The 20,730-nt window shown below is 40.7% G+C and overlaps 1 protein-coding gene across 4 annotated transcripts in view; it reads left to right on the forward strand.

The window, feature by feature from the left end:
* Positions 1-20,730, forward strand: part of LOC148034375 (mitochondrial 28S ribosomal protein S29-like protein) — a 95,777-nt gene that overhangs the window by 73,285 nt on the left and 1,762 nt on the right. The window contains exons 5-9 of one of the 4 annotated variants that reach the window (XR_015691064.1): positions 65-151; positions 290-462; positions 10,464-10,570; positions 10,684-10,827; positions 10,914-11,124. Coding sequence is in view for 1 of the 4 variants with exons in the window: in XM_087679322.1 (XP_087535448.1) it covers positions 65-151; positions 290-462; positions 10,464-10,570; positions 10,684-10,760 (444 nt within the window). In the remaining 3 variants the exon portion in view is untranslated. Of the gene's footprint in view, positions 1-64; positions 152-289; positions 463-10,463; positions 10,571-10,683; positions 11,125-20,730 lie in introns of those variants that run through there. The other 3 variants (XR_015691065.1, XR_015691066.1, XM_087679322.1) reach the window with 3 other exon arrangements.

Here is a 20,730-nt window from a genome sequence, read left to right on the forward strand (position 1 = left end):
TGCTGATGCTGCTAAGCTAGGATAAGTGAGGTTTGATAAAATTCATTGCATTTTTATGATGCAGTTCAACAGCTGGTTTACTTTCAGTGCATATCATGAAGCCTATAATGAATTTGGCCGGAGGCCAATCCATGCAAGGGAACTAGCAATGGTACGCTTATAAGATTGTTGATGCATTAGTTTTTTCATCTAATATACATTGTGATTTGACCAAAAGATTAATGCAGTGTGTGCACCTTTTTTGGCTTTGGTCAACCCCAAATCACTTCTTAGGTTGGTCTTTCAACAGGTGAATGCTTTTCGTGACATGACATATGGCCCTTATATGGTAGGGGCATTTTCACATTCGACAAGTGTCGGAAAATTACCCAAACAACTACCTGGAATTCCAATGGAAGCAAAGGTGTTTTTGAATAGATATGATTTTTTGGAGGCAAGCATCATGCTTAAGCATTACATAAGGTACTGTTTGTAACAATATCTGCTTTGTGTGCTTGCCTATTTGTGTGTACTTCCATGTGGATATGTTAATTCACATTTTATTTCTTCTGCAATTGCTACAGAAGTTGTATGATTGCTTTCTATCGGGAGAGTTCAAACAGCTTTATTTGTCTTGTCCAATGCACGTGGGATTCTTTGTTTGTTGGTATCCTTGGTCTTGTGACTATTGTAGATTGTGTTTATGCCAGATCCATGGAAGCATTTTTGTTAGCGATTGTTCTTGCTGCTTGCATGGTAGAAAACAAAGAAAGTTTACAGACTGTAGTGATTGCTTGTGTAAGCTGAACAGTTAGCTTCTGTGTACTCTCTGACATATATCAGTACGCGTAATTCTTTCCAAGTATACATGGAGGATTTTTGGGGCGAGCAGGCTCAATTCCCTTATTATAGCATGAAAGGTTTATTGGGAAGGTAGAGCTTGGAGGTTTTTTGAAAGTTTGTTTCTTGTTCTTCAAAACAGTTGGAAGGTTCCTTCTTTACCATGGTGGCTTTATATGAAGAGCTCATGTTTTGAATGAAGGCAAGATGCATGGAAGTGATGGTCCTTCATAAAGAGCTCACTTTTCTATGAGGTCAAATTTCTTTATGTTGATGCTCCAGCATCAAAACACAGGTCCTCTGATGTAGGCGACAGCTGCAGGAGGTGGGCAGATGCCGGCCAGGGACAGGTGTAAACACAGCAGATCTGAGTGCAGGAACAGGTTGCCAGGCAGCAGATGGTGCACAGCAGCTGAATATTGTCCAAGACAAGTGGGGTGATAGATGTAGACTGAACACAGGTGTAGAATGGCTGCAAATCATGTTGACTGGCTATCTAGGGGCTGTGGATAGTAGTGCCCAGGAAGCTCCATGAACTGAGGTGTCCTCTGGCTAGAGGTGTAGACAGCAGTGAGTGATAAGAGGACTGATGGATAGCTGGCTGGAATGAGCAAATAGGGATGCACAAACACAAGACTCCTATTTACAGAGGATTGGGGGTGCATTTGTCCTACTATCAAACATAAGCCATTTCTTTTTGATAAATTTTCATTATTTGCTGTATGGGGCTATTTTAAGGAGACTAATTTAGAGGTTAGTGGCTGAACAGCTGCTTCATTCAGGAATCATCCCTTGCATGCTAGAGGTCATCTTCATCAGCATCCGACCCGTTAGCCTTCTTGAACTGAGCCGGTTGTCAGGCTATATTCGTCTTCATGTTGAGCAATCATCTTCATCATCGCCAACAGCTTGAGGTTTGCATTTCACTATCTCTACTATTGTCCATCATCATCTAGTGTTTATTCCAACATTCCCTTGCTTCGAGGACTGCACTCCAGAGGGCATGCTTATCCATGCTGCCACCTGATCAGCTAGGGCCGTATGGTGATCTTGAATCTCTGATTGGTATCATTAACTCAACTCTGCTCACATCAGTACCGGTCCAAGAGACATGGAACCTTGAGGCTGTATTGTATCATCATTATATATGATTCATCATTTCATTCATTTTCTGTGTTTCTGAGTTCTACGTCTCAACATTTGTCATACACACAATGTGTTTCTCACCGCAAGACCTACCGTTTCTTCATAGGTTATTCTTCAATACTTCACTTTAAGGATTCCTTGTTCCCACAAAGGAAAGGAATAAGAATGGGAATACTTTCAATAGAAGTAGTTGGATGTATATAGTTCTTGGATTGGCTTCATCAAAATTATACTCATGTTTTCTCTCTCTCTCTCTCTCTCTCTAATGATATCATTTCCTAATTTGTGGATAGCTTCTCTAATGCTATGTCAATGGATGTTGTGGAGGCTCTACAACCAACTATCTTTGAGCAGGCCATGGAGACAGATGTCACATAAAAGAAGTGATAGAAATGGAGGAATGCCGGATAGAGAAAGACAAGGACATTGAGAAGGTGAAGTCAAGAAATAGTGGCGGATGCTCTTACAAGAAGGTAGTTGCTTGTGACAAGGCTTGGAAGTTGAAGGAAGGAAAAAAGTAATTTATATGCAAGCAAACCAAACACAATGGAAAAGGTGACCACAAAAAGATGCCCAAGTTGGATTACCAAGGCAAGGGTCAACACTATGGAGGGAGCCTTGTCTTTTTCCCGTGGCTTCCTACCCTTTAGTTTTTACTCTTGGAGGTTGTAAATTCAACTCCCTTGGTTGACATGATTGTGTGATGGGCGTGGGCGCAAACTTCTCGAGGTTCATAAGGGAAGGGGTATAACATATTGAAACGAGATTTTGCGTAGGAAGCGAGGAAGAAAGAAACAGATCATGCCATATATTTTAGGAACGAGATTAGTTTCTGACAGATAAATTAAACTTGCTTTGACCAAAATATTTGGAACGAGGCCTAGAAAAGCTCGTGGACTTTGCTTGGTGGATGGAGATGGCTCATTTTAGAACCTAATCTTAGACCTGGTCATTGAAGAGTATTATTTCAAAATGTTTCTTACTGAGATGGATCTACCATTCAAAATATGGACGAATGAAACGCTTCTCAATTGAGTGACCATGTAGAATAGATTCTGTTTCCTTCTATGTTTCAAAAAAAGTAAGGGGAGGGGCAAACTTACCACTTGAGAGAGTAAGTAGCTATTTGGATAGAAGATTTTGAGGTTCAAGTTTCTTTAAAAGTTGCTCCTCTCCTCAATTTTAAAGACATGAAACTTTAATGCCATGCTTGGCATTTTGGCTTAGGCATTAATGATATTTGTAGATGCGATGTGAAAGGTAAGTTACAAGGATGGGTCAAGCACCCCAAGATATCAGTGAGTGTCAAAGCCAAAGGTTGCAATAAGTTATCATTGGATAGGTTAGTAGGTGGTGCTTGGCGTCAGTTTTGGCCTAGGGCATTTATATAACCAATAAGTGTTAGTGGTGACACTAGGACCTAGGCATTAACTAATTAATCAATGCTAGTTCAAGGGTCAATGAATGTATAGGGTCACTTTGGAGTCAAAATGGCTCGGCCAATTTGACTTTGGATGGGTACAAAATGTTGAAATTAATTTTGAAAATTAATAGAAGGCTACCACTTAACAAAACTTGCAATCCAAGTGAGAGAAAGGTTGTTGGAGGCTGGTTGAGCCTCGTTCTAACATTGTGGAGGTTAGGAGAGGAGGAGAGAGAGCTGTAGCTACAAAGGTTGAAATCAATTTTCAGAATTATTAATTTTGAAATTAATTAAATGACTGGAAAATCTAATTAGAAGGCTACCACTTGGCAAAACTTGCAATCCAAGCGAGACAAAGGTTGTTGGAGGCTGGTTGGCCTCATTCCAGCATTGTGGAGGTTGGTAGAGGAGAAGAGAGAGCTGTAGTTGCAGTTTTTCGACCATTGGTCATTGGCCCACAGCCATCAGAGATTGTTAGAGAGCTGTTGCCAACTGATTAGGAGGCCATTGGAGGCAGTTGATAGCCCCTATATGCCATCTGGCAACAATAGTCCTAGGCCCCATAGGGGCTGACAATTGCATGTGGGACTCTTGTTGATGGTGGGATGCAGTCATTTAGCTATTTTCAGCATGGCAGCAGCAGACTTGAGCACTTCCTTGCGAAAAAGATTTGTAACGCGCCCGCTAATCGGTTGTCCAAGCACGTTTTAGCATTCCATCGAGAAACGATTCTAGGCGTCGTCACCCGGCACTCCCATGGAATGTTTCGGGGTTGGTCGCCTAGCTTTTTCCGAGTCTGCCTCGCAACAGAACGTCCACGGCTACCCACTAGGATTGACCTGAAATTTGGGTTCCTAGTAGACAAAGTCTCTTTACAGCATCCTAGCATTGGTTTTTGGACATCCTACTTTACGTAGAGATATCCAATCCGAAGCAGATCCATACCGCACTTGGTTCAAAGAGAATGGGAAATGAGAGGGATGCGCCGCTTAACCTCTCTGCCCGTAGGGCATAGTTCCATTCCGGTCCCCAAAAACGGCATAAATCGGATTCTAACTTAACAATACCTAAGGTCATTGTTGGTAAAACCTTGTGAGAAGCCTCCCAGTTCTCTAGGACCATCCAGTCGTAGGACGGATCCGTTGGGGATTCCGTCCACTTGCTTCCCTTGATAGCTTTAGTTTTTTAATTAGGTCCTACCACATTTATGTGTGACATTTAAAATCAGCTTCATTAATTTAGCCTTTTAGGGAATAGGGTTTGTTCGCGTAATTTACAGCACAGACACGAAAACAAAGCAAGCAGACCTTTTGACAAACAAGTTCCTTAATTTATCTTCAAGTTAATCTTTGTCTCCTGCCCATACAAAAGAATTATGTATCCCTTTTGTCCAACAGAAGTACCTGGTACAAATCATATGGCACCAAAATTTCCATCCTCTATCTAGAATAGGATCTCCCAACGCCCTAGACGTTGGGTTCACGGGGATTTTCAACTCCATTCTGGACAAGCAAGGGGTGTCCAAAGCTCCACCTGACCCACAAGCGGTCTAGAAGTGAGATGCCATTTCCGTGGTTGGCCTTTCACCACTCGACCATCGGCCTATGAATCGAGCAGTGCCCTCTCGGGGTAATCCGCGGTGTGATCTTGGAGATGATCCACGCGTGCAAAATATCCTTCCTTAATTAATCCAATTAAGAATTAAGCATAATCAAGGCAATTAGCTCTAATATCATCTTCTAGGAAAACATTCCTTTATTCCCCATGGCTATTTGTTATTATTGACCCTTGCCATACTTTTGCCATCAAACATAAGCACTTGGAATATTTATCCAAATCACAGTACAACAATCAGTTGATTGTAAAAAGCATTTAGGATGTTGTTCAATCAATCCAACAAACTAATTGTATTTTTCCCAAACAATACAAGAATGGACGCAATAATAATTCCATCGCATATTTGCTCTCCCCCTTGGGGTCGAAGAGCGATACTATGCAAAATTTACTTAATACTTGCATGCACAATTCTTAATGTTATTCTTTTTACGATTATGCTATTCATAACCCTTGATTGATTGCCCTATCAACGAATAAGCCATACGCAACTAGTGCAATTAACTTCCCTTGATACATGCACTTTGCAAACTCCATCTTCTGAATATGTGAGGAGAGGTTTATCTCTTCCCAGGATCTATTCTCGTATGTCAAAGCATGGGCCTAATATATCTCATGTGAGAATCAAAGCAAGCATCTAACAATTTAGAAAATACATTACTTACGACCAGAACTGCAGTTGGATTGACAGTGATGCCTTTACCCAAAGCTTCGTTGCCGATTGTAGGATTGCCATCCGCATGCGACATTCTTCGCTTGGAGGCCACCATCCATAAGTAGACTCAAGATATTAAGAAGGCGGAATGGATTTGAGATAGGAGAGTGTAGATGACTAAGTCGAGGATCGAGATAGAGAGAATTGTGGAGCCTCTCGAGGTAACTCCTCTCTCTCTCTCTCTCTCTCTCTCTCTCTCTCTCTCTCCCCCTCTCTCTCTCTTTCTCTCTCCTCTCTCTCAAGCTCTCTCTTACAATCTCTTGGAGGGGTATTCTTTTGTCTACTTCTCTCTCGCAGCCTCTCGGGGTCTTCTTATGCTCCCTTGTGCCTCCCCATACCTCATATTTATAATGAATTAGAGAGGAGGGGATAAGGTTGAGGACAAGAGTAGAGGGGCTCTTGGAAGACTCAGTGATCTGATGTTCAGATCATAAATTTGATGGTTGCATTCGCTCCAAAAGGGGGGTAAAACCCCAAGATACTTGATTAGAAAGCTCTCAATTCACTTCTTTTTCTTTTCTCTGTTCAAAGTGCTGTCTATTGCTTGTAGACTGCGATCGCAGCGCGCGATTTCGTCAGTCACTTTTTTTTTAATTTTATTCTTTTTATAAAATCTTCAAAATTAACTAAGACATCACTTGTCTTTTCTTTTAAATGACTTTCAGCTCTATCTTTTTTGGATAATATCTAAAATATACTAGTTTTTTTTTCCCAAAAATCCAATATTTTTGGACCATCCAAACTATACACATTAATACTAGTGATTAATATGGCTCATAAGTCTCATTCACGTTGTAACTTCCGTGAAAGGTGGCTATGATCCTTGTCAATCCGAGAAAAATGTTGGATTATAACTCTCGGTTTATTTTAAAATATAAAATAAAAATAATTAATTATTAATGTTAGTTTGTTTTTACCTTAGTTAGTCTTTAGTTAGTAATCTTACTAGCTTATTAATCGACTAACTAACTTTCGAACTAACCAACTAACTTTTATTGCGTGGAAATATTACAAAAGTATAAATTTCTCTCTCCTTAGTGCTCTCTCTCTCTCTCTCTCTCTCTCTCGTGTCTATAGTTATTCCCTCAGCTTTTCTTTCTCAGCCATTTACAGAAGATCTTAGTCATAGAAGTTGGACGACAGAACATTCACTGCTGTAAATTAATTTACAACAGAAATTAGGGTCTAGCAACTACCTCGAGTTATGTATTAGAAAATTGAAGGTTTAATACTTGAAATCAGCAAGTGGAATTCAAGGAATTGGTAGAGATTTCAAGAAACCATCCCAATTGGATTTGGGGTTAGATTTGACTAGACAAGGGTCAATTGAAGGTCACAATCCCTAGGTGAAAGGAGGGGCAAACTGATAAGAAGTCTTGTTGCTCATTTTTGACAAGAAGAAACAGTTGACAATGAAGGAGATTGGAGCCAAATCTGAGTGTATTTCATCCCATGGCAATACAAGTTAAAGAAATACCACACGGGACAAAAGTTTTTGGGGTCAACAGGGTGTCCATTGTCCAAGATTGGTTGGTAATGTTTGTATTTCAGTTTATGTGAATTTTATGCTTGTTAGAATTAATGCCTAATTAGGTTATTTACCACCATATATGAGAAGGAAGATTGGTTCCAAGATCATCACCTACACTTTGTGCTCAGTTGGAATGGGACTTGGTCGGTTCTGTGGACCTTGTGTGGCACTAGTGCATCCTATGTGGCTTGAGCTTATGAATTGGCACTTATTTTTTACCTCCATGTGAATGGGGTAGTTTGAAAGGGTGTTGTACTAGGGTGATGTGTGTGTGTGATTGCATGAAAGGACTCTTCTTCCCACTTTTAGCAGCGTCATTGGCTGGCATGGATTATGTTGTTGAGCAAACTATATCTGCTTCTTTTTTATTTTCATCTTGTAGCATTGGATCAAATGAGAAGCTTTCATGTTCAACTTCTAGAATCCTTTCAATTAATTGCTTATTGAGGACACAAAGACATGTCTTTGGATATGGATATTTGCTTTTGTGATGTATATTTGCAGTACTAGATTATGCATCAAATTAAAATTGAATACAATAGCAATACTAGATGTAGTAAGGTTTTCCTTAACAATTGCCCCTATATATTCTCAAATGGTGTTTGCTTGATAGAAGTGTGAAATATATCATTTATTGCGAGCCTGATTAAATGGTAAATATTCCTTCCACATACTTTGATGATCTTGAAAGTAGCATTGAAGTATAGTAAGCATGCTACGATTAGAATTCCTTGTTTGCCCATCAATTTGTGGGTCGAACTTTGACATCATGCAACGTGCCAACGCCATTGAACAAAGCCTTTCCAAACCCGATGGTAAACTAAGAACTAGAATCACACATAATCCTCTCCAAAGAGCAATGTTCTTGGAAGATCTCTTTAATGAAGAGCTACGAACATTTGCCAAATATGTTTGGATTTGGAGAGAATCAAATGCACTTACTTGCTTAGCTTTGTTCATATTGTTTGTGTTTCATGCTTACAATCTACTATGTGAACACAAGTGACTTCTTGTGGTCTCCAATCTTGCTAGCGAGTGTCACAAACCCAAAATCCAAGATTTATGCCAATGGATAAGATGTCATGAGGCTTTGTAGGTTGTCTCTATAGCATCTACAGAACCTTAAAATTCTCATTATCTCCATCCATGTTGATAGTTTTGTCATTTGCAAACTCTACATCCAAGAGCTCTTAAACTCTTGAATGGCAGCTTAATGCTATAGATACTTGTAGATTTGTTCCTACAGAGCTCATGGCATGTGCTACAAATAGGAAAAGCAGAGGTGCTTGGAGGCAGCCTTATCTTGAATTTTGTATTTGTTACTTTCGGAATGAGTAATGAGAACCTAGCTATGAGCAAAGGAATAAAGGGCTGCTACACTTTTGAACCAATGCTGTGGGAATCCTGTCCTCAGTACGGTGCTGTGCAAGAACTCCTAATCAACTTTGTCATAAGCCTTCTTGAAGTCCAGAGGTAACACAATGAGGTCAATCTCCTAAAGTGTGCAAGAGTTGTGGATTTCTAGAAAGTGAAAATATTGTCCAAGATAACATGCTCCTGAATAAAACCTATGCAGGTAGGTTGGACGCTCTTTGGCATGTGAAGAGATAATTTGAGATTGGTTGCTTTAGCAAGGACCTTATACACAATTTCAAGCAAAGTCATCAGTTTCTAGTGAGTGATATTTGATTTGTCTCCACTACCTTCCAAGATGAGGTGAATCAATCCCTCCAATCCCTCATACAACCTCTTTGGAATAGCTCTTGTTCTTTGAATGAGTACCTATTGTGGAATGGGTTGAAGAGTGATCAGCATGAGAATGGGCTGATTTTGGAGCACAATGAGAGGATGAGGAATCATGACCAGCATGTGTAGTGGTTGCTTTTTGGCTGCTAGACTTGGATTTAGCTTGGGATTTTCCTTTCCTTTTGTGTTGCATGGAAAAGGCTTGCTTTGATGTCATCATGTCATTGCAATTCTCACAACTTCACTTTTTCCTGCAATAAGAGAGAAACAAGTTGGTTCAAGGTATAGTCGATATGGTTTCACATAATCACTAACTTTAATGCGGTAGCAAAGCCTTGATAAGATAGGGAAAACTATTCAATTCCTTAATACTTGTTGACTAAGAATCAAAATTATCTCCTTCTATGTGAAGATCTTCAAGTTGCTTATGGAGTTGCTTTCTAATGACTAGTACCAAGTTGATCCCATACTTGCTTGGCTGATTTGCATTACTTCATATAAGGAATGAGTCATGACTCCTCTCTTACTGATAAAGCAAGTAATGTGTTGAATGACTCCTCTCGAGAATGCCTTGCTTTGGTTAGTGTGTCTCACAGAAACATTGTGTTTTGGACAAGATCTTATCTTTGCCCTTGCACTACTGTGGGCAGCAGATAGAAAGCACTGAAAGGAAGTCTGCTCACAAGTTTTTCAGTTTTTTCTTGTTTTTAAATCTATTCTCAAAGTAGTATTTTCTTTGGGGGAGGGACAGGGTGTAGATTGCTCGGGGGGGGGGGGGGGGGGGGGGTCACTCATAGATTCAAAAGAAGATATTTTTTAAATACCATTTTTTCACATTTTTAACATATAGAAGGGTGCCATATAAAGGGATTACTTATAGATTGAATAAAAAGGGGTGTGTTTTTATTTAGAAAAAATTTAGAGGTAAGGGTATTTTTAAATAGGCCTTCAACGTACATGATATAGAAGATTTATATTTAGTGAACCCCTTGCGGCAGGCCATTGGTTGTAGACATGCTTGTAGATTTCAGAAGTGAATACCTGATTTTTAAAAATTAAGTGACATCCAGGTTTTCCTTATGATTTAACTTGATGAAAAATCCAGTTTGACCATTTGATTTGAGGGACATGGCGACGTCAAACTTGAACATCTCCAAAATTCACACTAACCCGTGGTAGTCCTTAAATTTTACTGAAGTTTCTCAAACTTCTGCGGATTCTATGAGTAGGGAAGTCAGGAAGCATACATAGGTGGCCTTGTTTAAGCTTTGCTAGGGTTAGAGATGACTGTTAATTAACATTTCTGTTTCTTGAAAGGGGCTTTTTGCAGTTTACAACTTACCTGTTTCAGTTAACAATTTGGTTTTTAGGATGGTATTCAGCAAGTCAACCACGTCACCAATATAGGTTTCTTGGTTGTGTTCTTTCTTGTTGCTTATTACTGGACTGTTTTTTTAAAAAATGTACAGGCAATATAGGCCTAAGGCAAAGTTTGGCAAAAGGGCAAGAAGGGCTCTTTACATGCTCACAAATGGAAATGCACATGAACTACGGGATCTGGCACTTATGACTTCAGGTTCACATCTATTTATTAACAGTTCCTTTTTTTTTCCTGGTTATTAATTGGATAAGCACTTCAGATTGAAAAGTAAGAGTGGATTGATATGCTTTGGGTCACTCGTCGCACAGCTGGTACAATGGAGCGTTTACCTGCTGGGTCTGCGGCTGTGGATGACCTTGTAGCAGAGGCTGTAGCTGCAGCTTAAGCAAACAGATGAAGCAAATGTGGCTTTTCCTGGCTGGTGGTTTCTTCCACCATGGTGGATTCTACATGTAAGCAAGCAAACAACCTCATAATTGATGTCAGCATCTTGCGTTCCTGTAGACGCTTGGTGAAATTTTGTCTTCTGAAATGCTAGGAGACATCAAGAGCATCTGGAGAGGTTTCAATAATTGATAGGGTTTACTCAAGGGCGCACCCTTATTTCTGTCAAATGCTCTCCTTGTTAGGTGAGACACTGCATGCTACAAACTGGAAACAAAGAGATTCATGCAGCCCTTCGATGCACCATGCTGCAAAAAACATGTTCAAGCTTTAAGGTTCAGTTTATTCTTGGATAGTCTCCTTCCCATGGGGTATTACTGGGTCCACAAGATCTGTGTGTCTGACCTGTGCTCAGGGTTAGAAAAGCTGTATTCTTTTGTTATAGTTGGTATGGGAGCTTAATGTTTGATTGAGGACAGAAATTCCATCATTAATCCAGAAGATCTGGATGTTTGGCCTGTGGTCAGGGTTAGAAAAGCCATAGCTTTTTGTTGTAGGTACTACAGTTGTTTAATGTTTGATCTGAAGATGGGAAGTCCTCCATTAAGGCATGGAAAAGTAGCTTATGATACGATCAGAAAGTGTGTTCTGGGAAATTGAAATTGCTGCCTGGTGCATTGCTTGAACACCCTCATCTTTACGACATAACCAGAATGTGCTTTTAGGGGTTGACCATCTTGTGATGATATTATTCAATGCTGGGCAATTGTACCGAGGTTTTGTGATGATATTATTCAATGCTTGACAATTGTTCCGAGGTTTTTACATGGGCAGCTAGAAGCAAAATTTTGCCTAAAAGGTCTGCTGTTTCCAAGTTTTGCAAGAAATTGATTTCAAGTATGATATCTAAATTCAATGAAGCTGAAAATCAAGATGCTGATAGAGCTGGAACAAGCATATTGAGTCTGTTAAGAAAGTAAGAGGTAGTTGTCCCCACCTTCAAGATACCAAGATGCTGATGTGGAACTTCCCCTATGGAGGGTGAAAGAGGAAGAGGTGGTGGTGGAGGGGGTAGAGTGTAGCTTACATTCAGGCCTGGTTTTTCCTTATTATCTTGCACCTCGCCAAATGGTATGTCTGATCATCCAAGAGCACCTTGTGCAATTTCTGAACATTTGTGTACCTGCAGGATGAAATCTCCTCAGACCGCTGATGTGCAGAACAATTTGGACAACAATCAACTCTTGCGATAACTGACCTGACCAGGCTTGTGGGGGGGGGGGGGTCTGTCCTGAAGAGCCTGAAAAGATGTAGCAGATTGGCACATTGAAAAAGAGAGGGACCAAAGAATAGCATGTTTTGAGCCCGAGCTGGCCAATGAAGCAATTCATTCACTTGGATCAAGCGGTTATAGCATGCCTGCTTGCTCTAGCACTGAAAAAAAGCAAAATCAACTCATTATTTTTGGGCCATCTTCTTATGGACTTCCAACCTAGAGCATGAGTGACACCTTGCATTGACGTTTTAGATAGTGGAACAAAGATGTCCTTGTAACTCTTGAGACTGCTGTACATTTGGATAGTTTATGTCAAAAGGTATAAAAGAGCAACAAGTTGCAGAATCCTGCAGATTGCTAAGTGCCTTATTGATTGTCTTTTCTTCGTTCAACTCAGGCAGATCACTCATTGGATATGGGATTGTAAAGCAGAAAGGTGAAGTGTGGCAGTGAAGTGCTTGGAAGCTAATGCTTGAGAGCGAATAGAAATTAGAGGACCATGTGCCCTGATGATATTTGGACTAGAAGTCTTCATAAATGGAATTTTTATGGAGGTCCATTGATAAGGCAAACAAGTAGGAATTTGAGGATGATTGTGATGCTTTACCCGGGTAAGAGGGCCATCAGATGGCACCCCCTATACTGCAGCATTCGTCTGTTGCAACTTGCAAATAGGGTATGCATTAATGAAGTGGTTAAAGCCAAAATATCTTGGCCTTGTAGCTATGGTGGGAGGAATGGGCAATTTTATTACTCACAGATCGATGGTGGTTTTGGATATTTTCCTGTAGAGAATTGCAATTGATCAGAATGCTTGCTCAAGCAAGAGGCATGAGTAGTTGCCATTATTTACTTGAGGAAGAAAGTAACAATCTAGAGTAAGTTTCTTCAATTCAGACCACACGGTCTTTCGCTTTTGGGCATGCCTGAAAGAGATGAGACAGGTCCTCCATCTTTTTGCAGCAAGGACAAAGAGGGACAAGGTTTTTGGGAGGATGTAATAGCAGGTTTGGTGCATTGGCAGCTGCACAAAGGAAATGTGTCCAGGAAGTCCTTACGGGCCTGATGTAAGTCTTTGAACCATGGCCTTTTGTATAGCCCTTGGATAATTTATTATCTTTTGGAGATCTAATATTTGGATATATTCTAATCACATAAAACAAAAAATACAAATCTAGTGTAGGTACCTGTTGCTATACATTTAACTTCTAAAGCTGTTATAAAAGGTGTTGTTTGTGTCTTAGAAATTCTTTATGTCAAACGAGGGAAAGTTCACCCTCAATCCTGTTAGATAGACATTGTGCTTATTGTGGGTCTTGCAGCTGCATCAAGAATAGTACGTTGATTTAGTTAGAGTGTTTGCTTCACAACGATTGCCAGGTGAAGGATTTTGTGACGTTTAAGAGGAGTGGATGGAGGGTAGTCTTAGAAAATTCTCGGTCGGGGGTAGTTATGAACTTGCACATGCTTGCCCACCCACTTAATAAGAACATTGTGCTTGCCTCCTCTCGACTTGTTCAGGCTATGTAGGGGGACGCCTAACCGGAACGTTAGTGGGGGCAATTGCATTGATACAGTCGTCACTACGTAAAACTCTGTGGTGGTTAATAGATAACTTTGTGGAACGGTTGGTCTTCTATAAGTCTGTAATGTCTCCATTAACATAAGGATTTTCGTAAGCGAAAAAAAGTAAAAACTAGACAATCTTTCCTCTTCTCATGGCTATCATCGTGACTTGTATTGGCTTAATAAATGTATTGAGGAAGCCTTTGTGACTATATTCTGTTGAAGATTCAGAGGGAGAGAGAGACAAAGACATGGAGTTGTAACAGAGAGTTGTGAACTCTCATTGTTCTCTTTTTCCCATTATTCCATAATGCTTACTAAAGTCTAATCACACATAACTGATAAACACACTAGGTCACTAATTGATAGTATCACTAATTGTAGTCAAGTCTGACAAACTCAATTATTATAACACACATGTAGAGTGACAGCTAAGACAATAGCTGTCTAGATAAGGTCGGTCATGTTGGTGATACTAATCACGAGCTTGATTCTCAATACTCCCCCTCAAGCTCAAGCTAATTGATGTACTCCAAGTAGCTTCTTGAAATGCATAAACTTCTCTTTACCAAGTGATTTGGTAAAGATATTTGCTACCTGGTCTTTTGTCTTCACATGGAGTAGATCAATCTTTCCAGCAAGTACCATCTCCCTGATAAAATGGTAATGAACTTCTATGTGTTCGGATCTAGCATGATAGACGGGGTTGCTAGCTAGCATCACACTACTGAGATTGTCACAATGCAATGTGACTTCGCTGTGCAATTGTATAACCAAGTCATGCAGTAGTTTCACAAGCTAAACTTCTTCACATGCCGCTAAGGCTGTATCCCTATATTCTGCCTCTGTACTAGATAAAGCAACGGTCGGTTGCTTCTTACTATTCCAACTGATCCCACAGTAGTCGTCATGGAGCACACAACGCAGCTGGCCTACAAGGAAGCTCTCCGTTGTCGGAGGGAGCATAAGGCACTAGCGCTTCCATCAGAACGCTATGTGCCTACTCTAAAGAGGTATGTGCCGAAAAGAGGCCCCAAGAGACACTGCCTAGGACGCAGGCCGAATACTCCCCAAGCCAAGGGGACGAAGGCTCAAGGGAGCACCCGGGGTGTAGCAACACCGGCCGTGTAGACCCCCACTACACGCTCAGGCACTAGGTGCTCGAAAGAGGAGAAGGCAGCTAGAAACAAGCAGGAATTGGATGAATTGTTTAAAGGCATTTTTGAAACAACTGCGGCCAGGGACTACACCATTTGGGTCCCGGTCGATATCTTCCTTGCTCAGCCTGATGGGAGCTCCTCACTAGCACAGCCTCAGTCGTCCAACCACCCAAACTCATCCCGCCTGATACAAATAGAATAGCCCCCATGTTGTATAAACCGCTTAACAAAGGCCATCTTGCCATAACTTTTTTTCCTTAAGTGGTTAAAGGGGCATGTTTCCTAACTGTACCAGTCTCCCTTGCCTACTACTAATACATGCCAAGTCTTTAACAAACATTGATAATATGCATCGCAGTTAGCACCATAGGATTTTGATCAAGTAATATCTTTTTGTGTTGCATCTGTTCATTATAATTGATGCATGTGACTAGCATATACTCTCACGAAATATCAAGTGGATGCAGGACGACACAGGTCTTTGTACGAAAGTGTTCAATGCCCAAGTCACCGTAAGACCACCAACCTCAAAAAGAGCCATGCCGAAGCCACACCGCCAAAGGTGAAAATCACCCTGGCTGATCGTCCACATTGCATGGCCCAAAGCATGATCAGTGACCACTCTCTCCTTCTGGGTTAAACTCTACACCTGGCACTCATGGTAGCTGTTACCTCAATTGTACCAACATCACACGTTTCAAAGAGGTTTTGCAAAATCTCCAATGTCTCTCTCCATCTCAATAAATGTTCCTCTAGCAACAAGGCTAGGACACAATCATCGTTGTAATATCCAATTTTGCAGCCTTTAAATCTCGATATTTCCCAATCCAATTAAAAGGCTAGCCTCAAAGTATTGCAGTGGTTGTACTCATGTTATTCTTTAAAAAAAAAAATGAAGCACCCACAATCACAGTACAACATCTAGGGTTCCTCAAACTAGGTACGCCGAGTGACCTTGGTCGGCTGGCTCCGTCGTCCCTAGTCCCCTAGCCCTCTACACACCGCTCACAATTGTTCAAGGCACATCAAGGGCAGGGCATTCCTAAGGAGCTTGTCTCGCCTATGGTTAAACCTGTCACCTTGACCCATTTGCATGATTCCTTTCTGCACCCCGCCTTATTACCATTGCAATCGATCATGGTATGCAAAGCACGAGCAACCATGGAAAGTACACTGTACTTGTCAAGCAATACAAGTAGCTATCCGCTACCGAAAGTAAGGTGTCGCTGAGTTCAATCATGCTACATTGTGTTGTCACAGCACAAATTATGTCTCATGCACCTTCGTGTGTACTTTCCCTCACCATCGATAAATTTCTCTACCTCACTAGACCCTTGCTTCCTCCACACGTTGCTACGAGGGACCAGGCCCGCGGTCTCCTAACTATGTAATATCTAAGTATGCATGTGCACTCACATAATATCTGCACCACCATAATATATATACAGTTTGGGTCCTCAAGTGCAAGACAATACTCTCAGCTTGTTGAGAGTTCAACTTGTCTCCCAAACCAAACAACACTACATCTTGTGCACGATAAGAAGACTAGCACTAACCCCAGGGAGAGACCACATGTAAAGCTTTTCAATTGCAGGTATTGCAGATTCCGACGGAAGTACCGTTAGCTCTTCATCAGCACTCCACTCCGAATTCGTATCCTTCATTATCCTGCAAGCCCACCAACGACTCGTCGCCTGCCCCAGCATCCCCTGAACATCAACACCTGTTTCAACCCATGAATGCAACTCCCAACAAAAACGGGTCCCATCCCCAACCTCAACACCCTTATCACCAATCAAGCAACCCAACAAAGTGCCACTAACCACTTTGATCCGCACCACCACTAAAACTTCTCCAAAGCCCACCATAATGTCTCCTCCACCCACATCTTCAGTGCATGCCCAAGCTTGCTACTTATGACAGTGAGTGCCATGGGATTGGCACTCGTCTAGAAGGGGGATAATGTTAACCCTCAAACAACAAGGTGGAAAAGCTGGAAAATCTAAAGCGGAAGACAAGGCCAAGCAAAAGGTGAAACAAAAGACGAAGGCGCGCCAAGAAGAATCTGGAAACACAAGAAGCGCAGAAAAGTCCCAAATCATGGTAAAAGGCGCACGAGAAAAAGCGTGAGTCTATACTTTTGTAAAAAAGCGCAAGGCGCACCATGGTTTATTTTAAAAGTGTCGGGCTCTCACTCGTGCAATTTATAAAGGTGGTTGGGTGGTAGGAAGGAAGCTAGGAAGATAAAAGAACAATGGTACAAAGGGCTTAGGCAATGATCGACCATGTAAAAAAGGGGATAAGGGGATCACCGCCCGAAAGGGATTTAGGGTTATGTATATAAAGTTGAAAAGTAAATGAGAAGCTCATTCTTGTGTGTGGCAAAAAGTTTCTTCTTCTTCTCTGCTTCTTGCCTTCTTGCTTATGCTTGAGAGAAGGAGTGAGTAAGTGTGAGGGAGTGAGTGTGTGAGAGTGAGGGATCGAAGAGAAGAAGCTCCCCATCTCCTCTCTTCATCTTTTTCTCTTATCTACTCTTCTCTTGTCTCCCGCAACTATGGAGGATGGAGCTTGTTGGAGAGGGATTGAGGTTGCTTGAGCTTGCCTCAAGGATCATGGAGCTACCGACGTGCACGGGAGAGGAGGGTATTCGATCGGGCATCAATGTAAGCTCCCTACACCCCATAGGTAGGGAGGGCGCGTTGGTTATGTGAGAGGTAGCCATGGCCGCTTGGCTTGAAATGCTTGACCAATAAGCGGTCCGTAGGTCTTAGGGGTTGAGCTTGTAGTTCCCTTCACAAAGGCTGAGAACTATTTTTGACATGCCATGAATGAAAATCTCGCTTGTTTTCCAAATTGACAACCAAAGCATACATGTCCAAGATCAAGGTATTTGCTTGAACTTTGGCAAGCCAAGTACAACCTCTTTCTGCTTTAGTTTCTATACATTAACATTATTGATGCATTTGTGTCAGATTTCTACATCCCGGACTACTCCATTATCATGGGCAAACATGGCTACCTTCAATTCCGGGATAGATGCATCCAAAGTAAACATTATGCCATCTCTGTTACCTTTGGCAATCAATTTATATCCATTGCCATATTCTTCAATAAAACAATCATCCCTGTTGAATTTGACTTGTAGTTTTGTTCTGCCATCTGTCCAATCGACAGTAAATTGTAGGTAATAGAAGGTACATATAGTACATCATGTAGACTCTTCTTTTTGCCATCAGGCATGAGCAATGGAATTGCAGATGTATGCTAAATGTCATGCTGTGTATCATCACTAGTACATACAAATCCATGAGACCCTGTTACTAACTTATCAAACCATTTAGCATGAGGAATCATATGATTGGATGCTCCCGAGTCTATGTACCATTTCTCATCTTTGCCTTGCTTAGGTGTATTCTTTGATACATGTTGCATAGCAAACAATCTATCTCCTTAGTCATCTTGAGTACCAATGGAATATGCATAATGTCCATATAGCTTGCCTTTTGCCTTCATATCAGCTTGCTTTTCATGGCAATCCTTTGCAATATGCCCATATCTGCCGCAATAATAACAGTCTTTATCCCTGCTAGACTGCTCATTCGACTGCCAGGAGCCATCTTTGTCTCTAGGTGATTATCCCGTGCCTCTAAAGACTTGACCCCGAAAAACTCCATAAGCTCTACCACCTCTAGCTTGCTGACTAGGGTAAAAAATAGTGTCTTTGCCCTGAGATGTGCTTGAACATGTATTTAAGCCAAGCTTTACTTCATGTAGCAACATTGCAAGTAACTCATCCTAATCAGGGGGTTCTGTTCTCATAGAAATGGACGTATCAAATGCCTTACATTCCTTATCTAACACATTCAATGTCATTGCAATCATATTTTCCTTTGAAACATGAGATTCAATAGTAGCCAGCTAGTCAGCTATGGTCTTTATTTTCGTCATGTATACTTGAATGCTCTTGCCGTTCTTAGATATATTGTTGAAGTGCTTTTGCTTCAACTATATCTTCCTTGCATGAGTGACATTACCATAATTCTTCATGAGTGTAGCCCAAGCATCCTTCAAGAAATAGCAATTGGTAATATGCGTTGCCATTGCATTAGAAATGCATAAAGAAAACCAATGCAGTACTTTATTAGCTCTTTCCGAGCATTGTCGGTGAGCTCTCCGTTGTTCATGTGTCGGATTTTGTTCAGATAATTTGGATTCAACTTCAGCCCCTGTACATAAATCCCAATAACCTTTGCTAATTAAAAAGTTTTGCATCTTGAACTTTCATAAAGCGAAGTTTTTGTTGTTGAGCTTCTCTGCCACAATTTGAGTGATATTGTCAGTGCCTTGAGCATTTGCCATATTTGCAATTAAGATATTCAATGCTACATGCAATCTGTAAGTGTTTGACTCCCTACAATTCAAGAACAAACGTTCTGCAGTTCAGGAACAGTTTTCCTACAGTGTAGGAATTGACTTTTTGTAGTTCAAAAACAGTTTTCGTGCAATTCAGGAACAATTTTTTGCAGTTTAGGACCAGTTTCGTGCAGTTCTTTAGGTAGAGTTTCTTGGCAACTTGCTGTAAACTATATTCTAGCAATAAGAAAACACAGTCAATTGAGCATAAACCAAGCTCAAATCAGTTCAAAACATTCTATGGTAGTGGCAAAACATTGCAACAACAAACTATGTCCATACAAGCATCAATAGATGCATAGAACTGATACTGAGAGTTACTAGACTTTCCCACATTTTATGACAGACAAGCAGCGTGTTATGACCAACAACATAAACTTTGCAATAATCATGGTATTCTCAGCTCAAAAATATCCTCAAACCACCATAGACATGTCCCAATATATTGCGGATTTAATATGTGACCAGACAAGCATCAATGTTTGTACTGTATGCAAGTAGCAGTACCAAATACTTGAACCACATGTTTACAGTCAGGCCATTGCTATAACCAACAGTATTTTCTATGCTAAAACAAGGGTATTTAGTCCTCAAAACAGTCCCAAAACATCTCATTCAATTGCCACTCTATGCAAGAGTTGAGACATGTCCAACCGGTCAAAATAGATTGCATGTATGCCAAGTGAAGATGTTAGGTATCCTTCCTGCAGACAATAACTAGTCAATATCCCAGTATAACGAGCAACAATTCAGTCTAGACTTTGAGCTTTCAGTACTCATAGTATCCCAAAAAGCATCTACTACTCAAATGGTATGATCCAAGCATTTGTTAGTAGCAAATAAGTATGATTGATACTTTAATCCTGTAGGTATATTGTTTCCAAATTCAGGACAGTAACCAGTTCATTGTTTTCAGCATGCAAATAAGCTCCAAAAATGAGCATTTAACACTTCAGAATCATGCTCAAATGCATGAGAATAAAGGCATATACATTGTTAGGATGAAAGCCAGGAGTGCCCTAGAACCATGTGATGTTTACTGCAGTAAACAACCATTGTGTACATGTCTGTGCTAAATATCTCAAAATCTAGAAAGAATTTGAAAAACTTTATTTTGGAAAGTTAACGGTTAGGAATCGCGAGCCATTTCTCCAAAATCCATTTCTGTAGCAAGATATAACTTCTGCAAAAAAAGGAACTGCAAGCACAGTCTCCTTTGATGACGTTTTTTTAAGATCTAATATCTTGATGTCAAATGACCACTACGAAGCCTTCAGCCTTCAGACTCTGATACCATGTTGAAGATTAAGAGGGACAGAGACACAAATATATGGAGTTGTAATAAAGAGTCGTGAACTCTCATTGTTCTCTTTTTCTCATTATTCCATAATGCTTACTAAAGTCTAATCACACATAATTGATAAACACCCTAGGCCACTAATTGACCATACCACTAACTGTAGTTGAGTTTGATCGACTCAGTTATTACAACACACATGTAGAGTGACAGTTAAGACGATAGTTGTCTAGATAAGGTCGATCATGTCAGTGATACT

The sequence above is a fragment of the Lygodium microphyllum genome, chromosome 6 (assembly GCF_053477565.2).
Source record: "Lygodium microphyllum isolate KBCC chromosome 6, Lygodium_microphyllum_v1.1.10, whole genome shotgun sequence".
Taxonomy (NCBI): domain Eukaryota; kingdom Viridiplantae; phylum Streptophyta; class Polypodiopsida; order Schizaeales; family Lygodiaceae; genus Lygodium; species Lygodium microphyllum.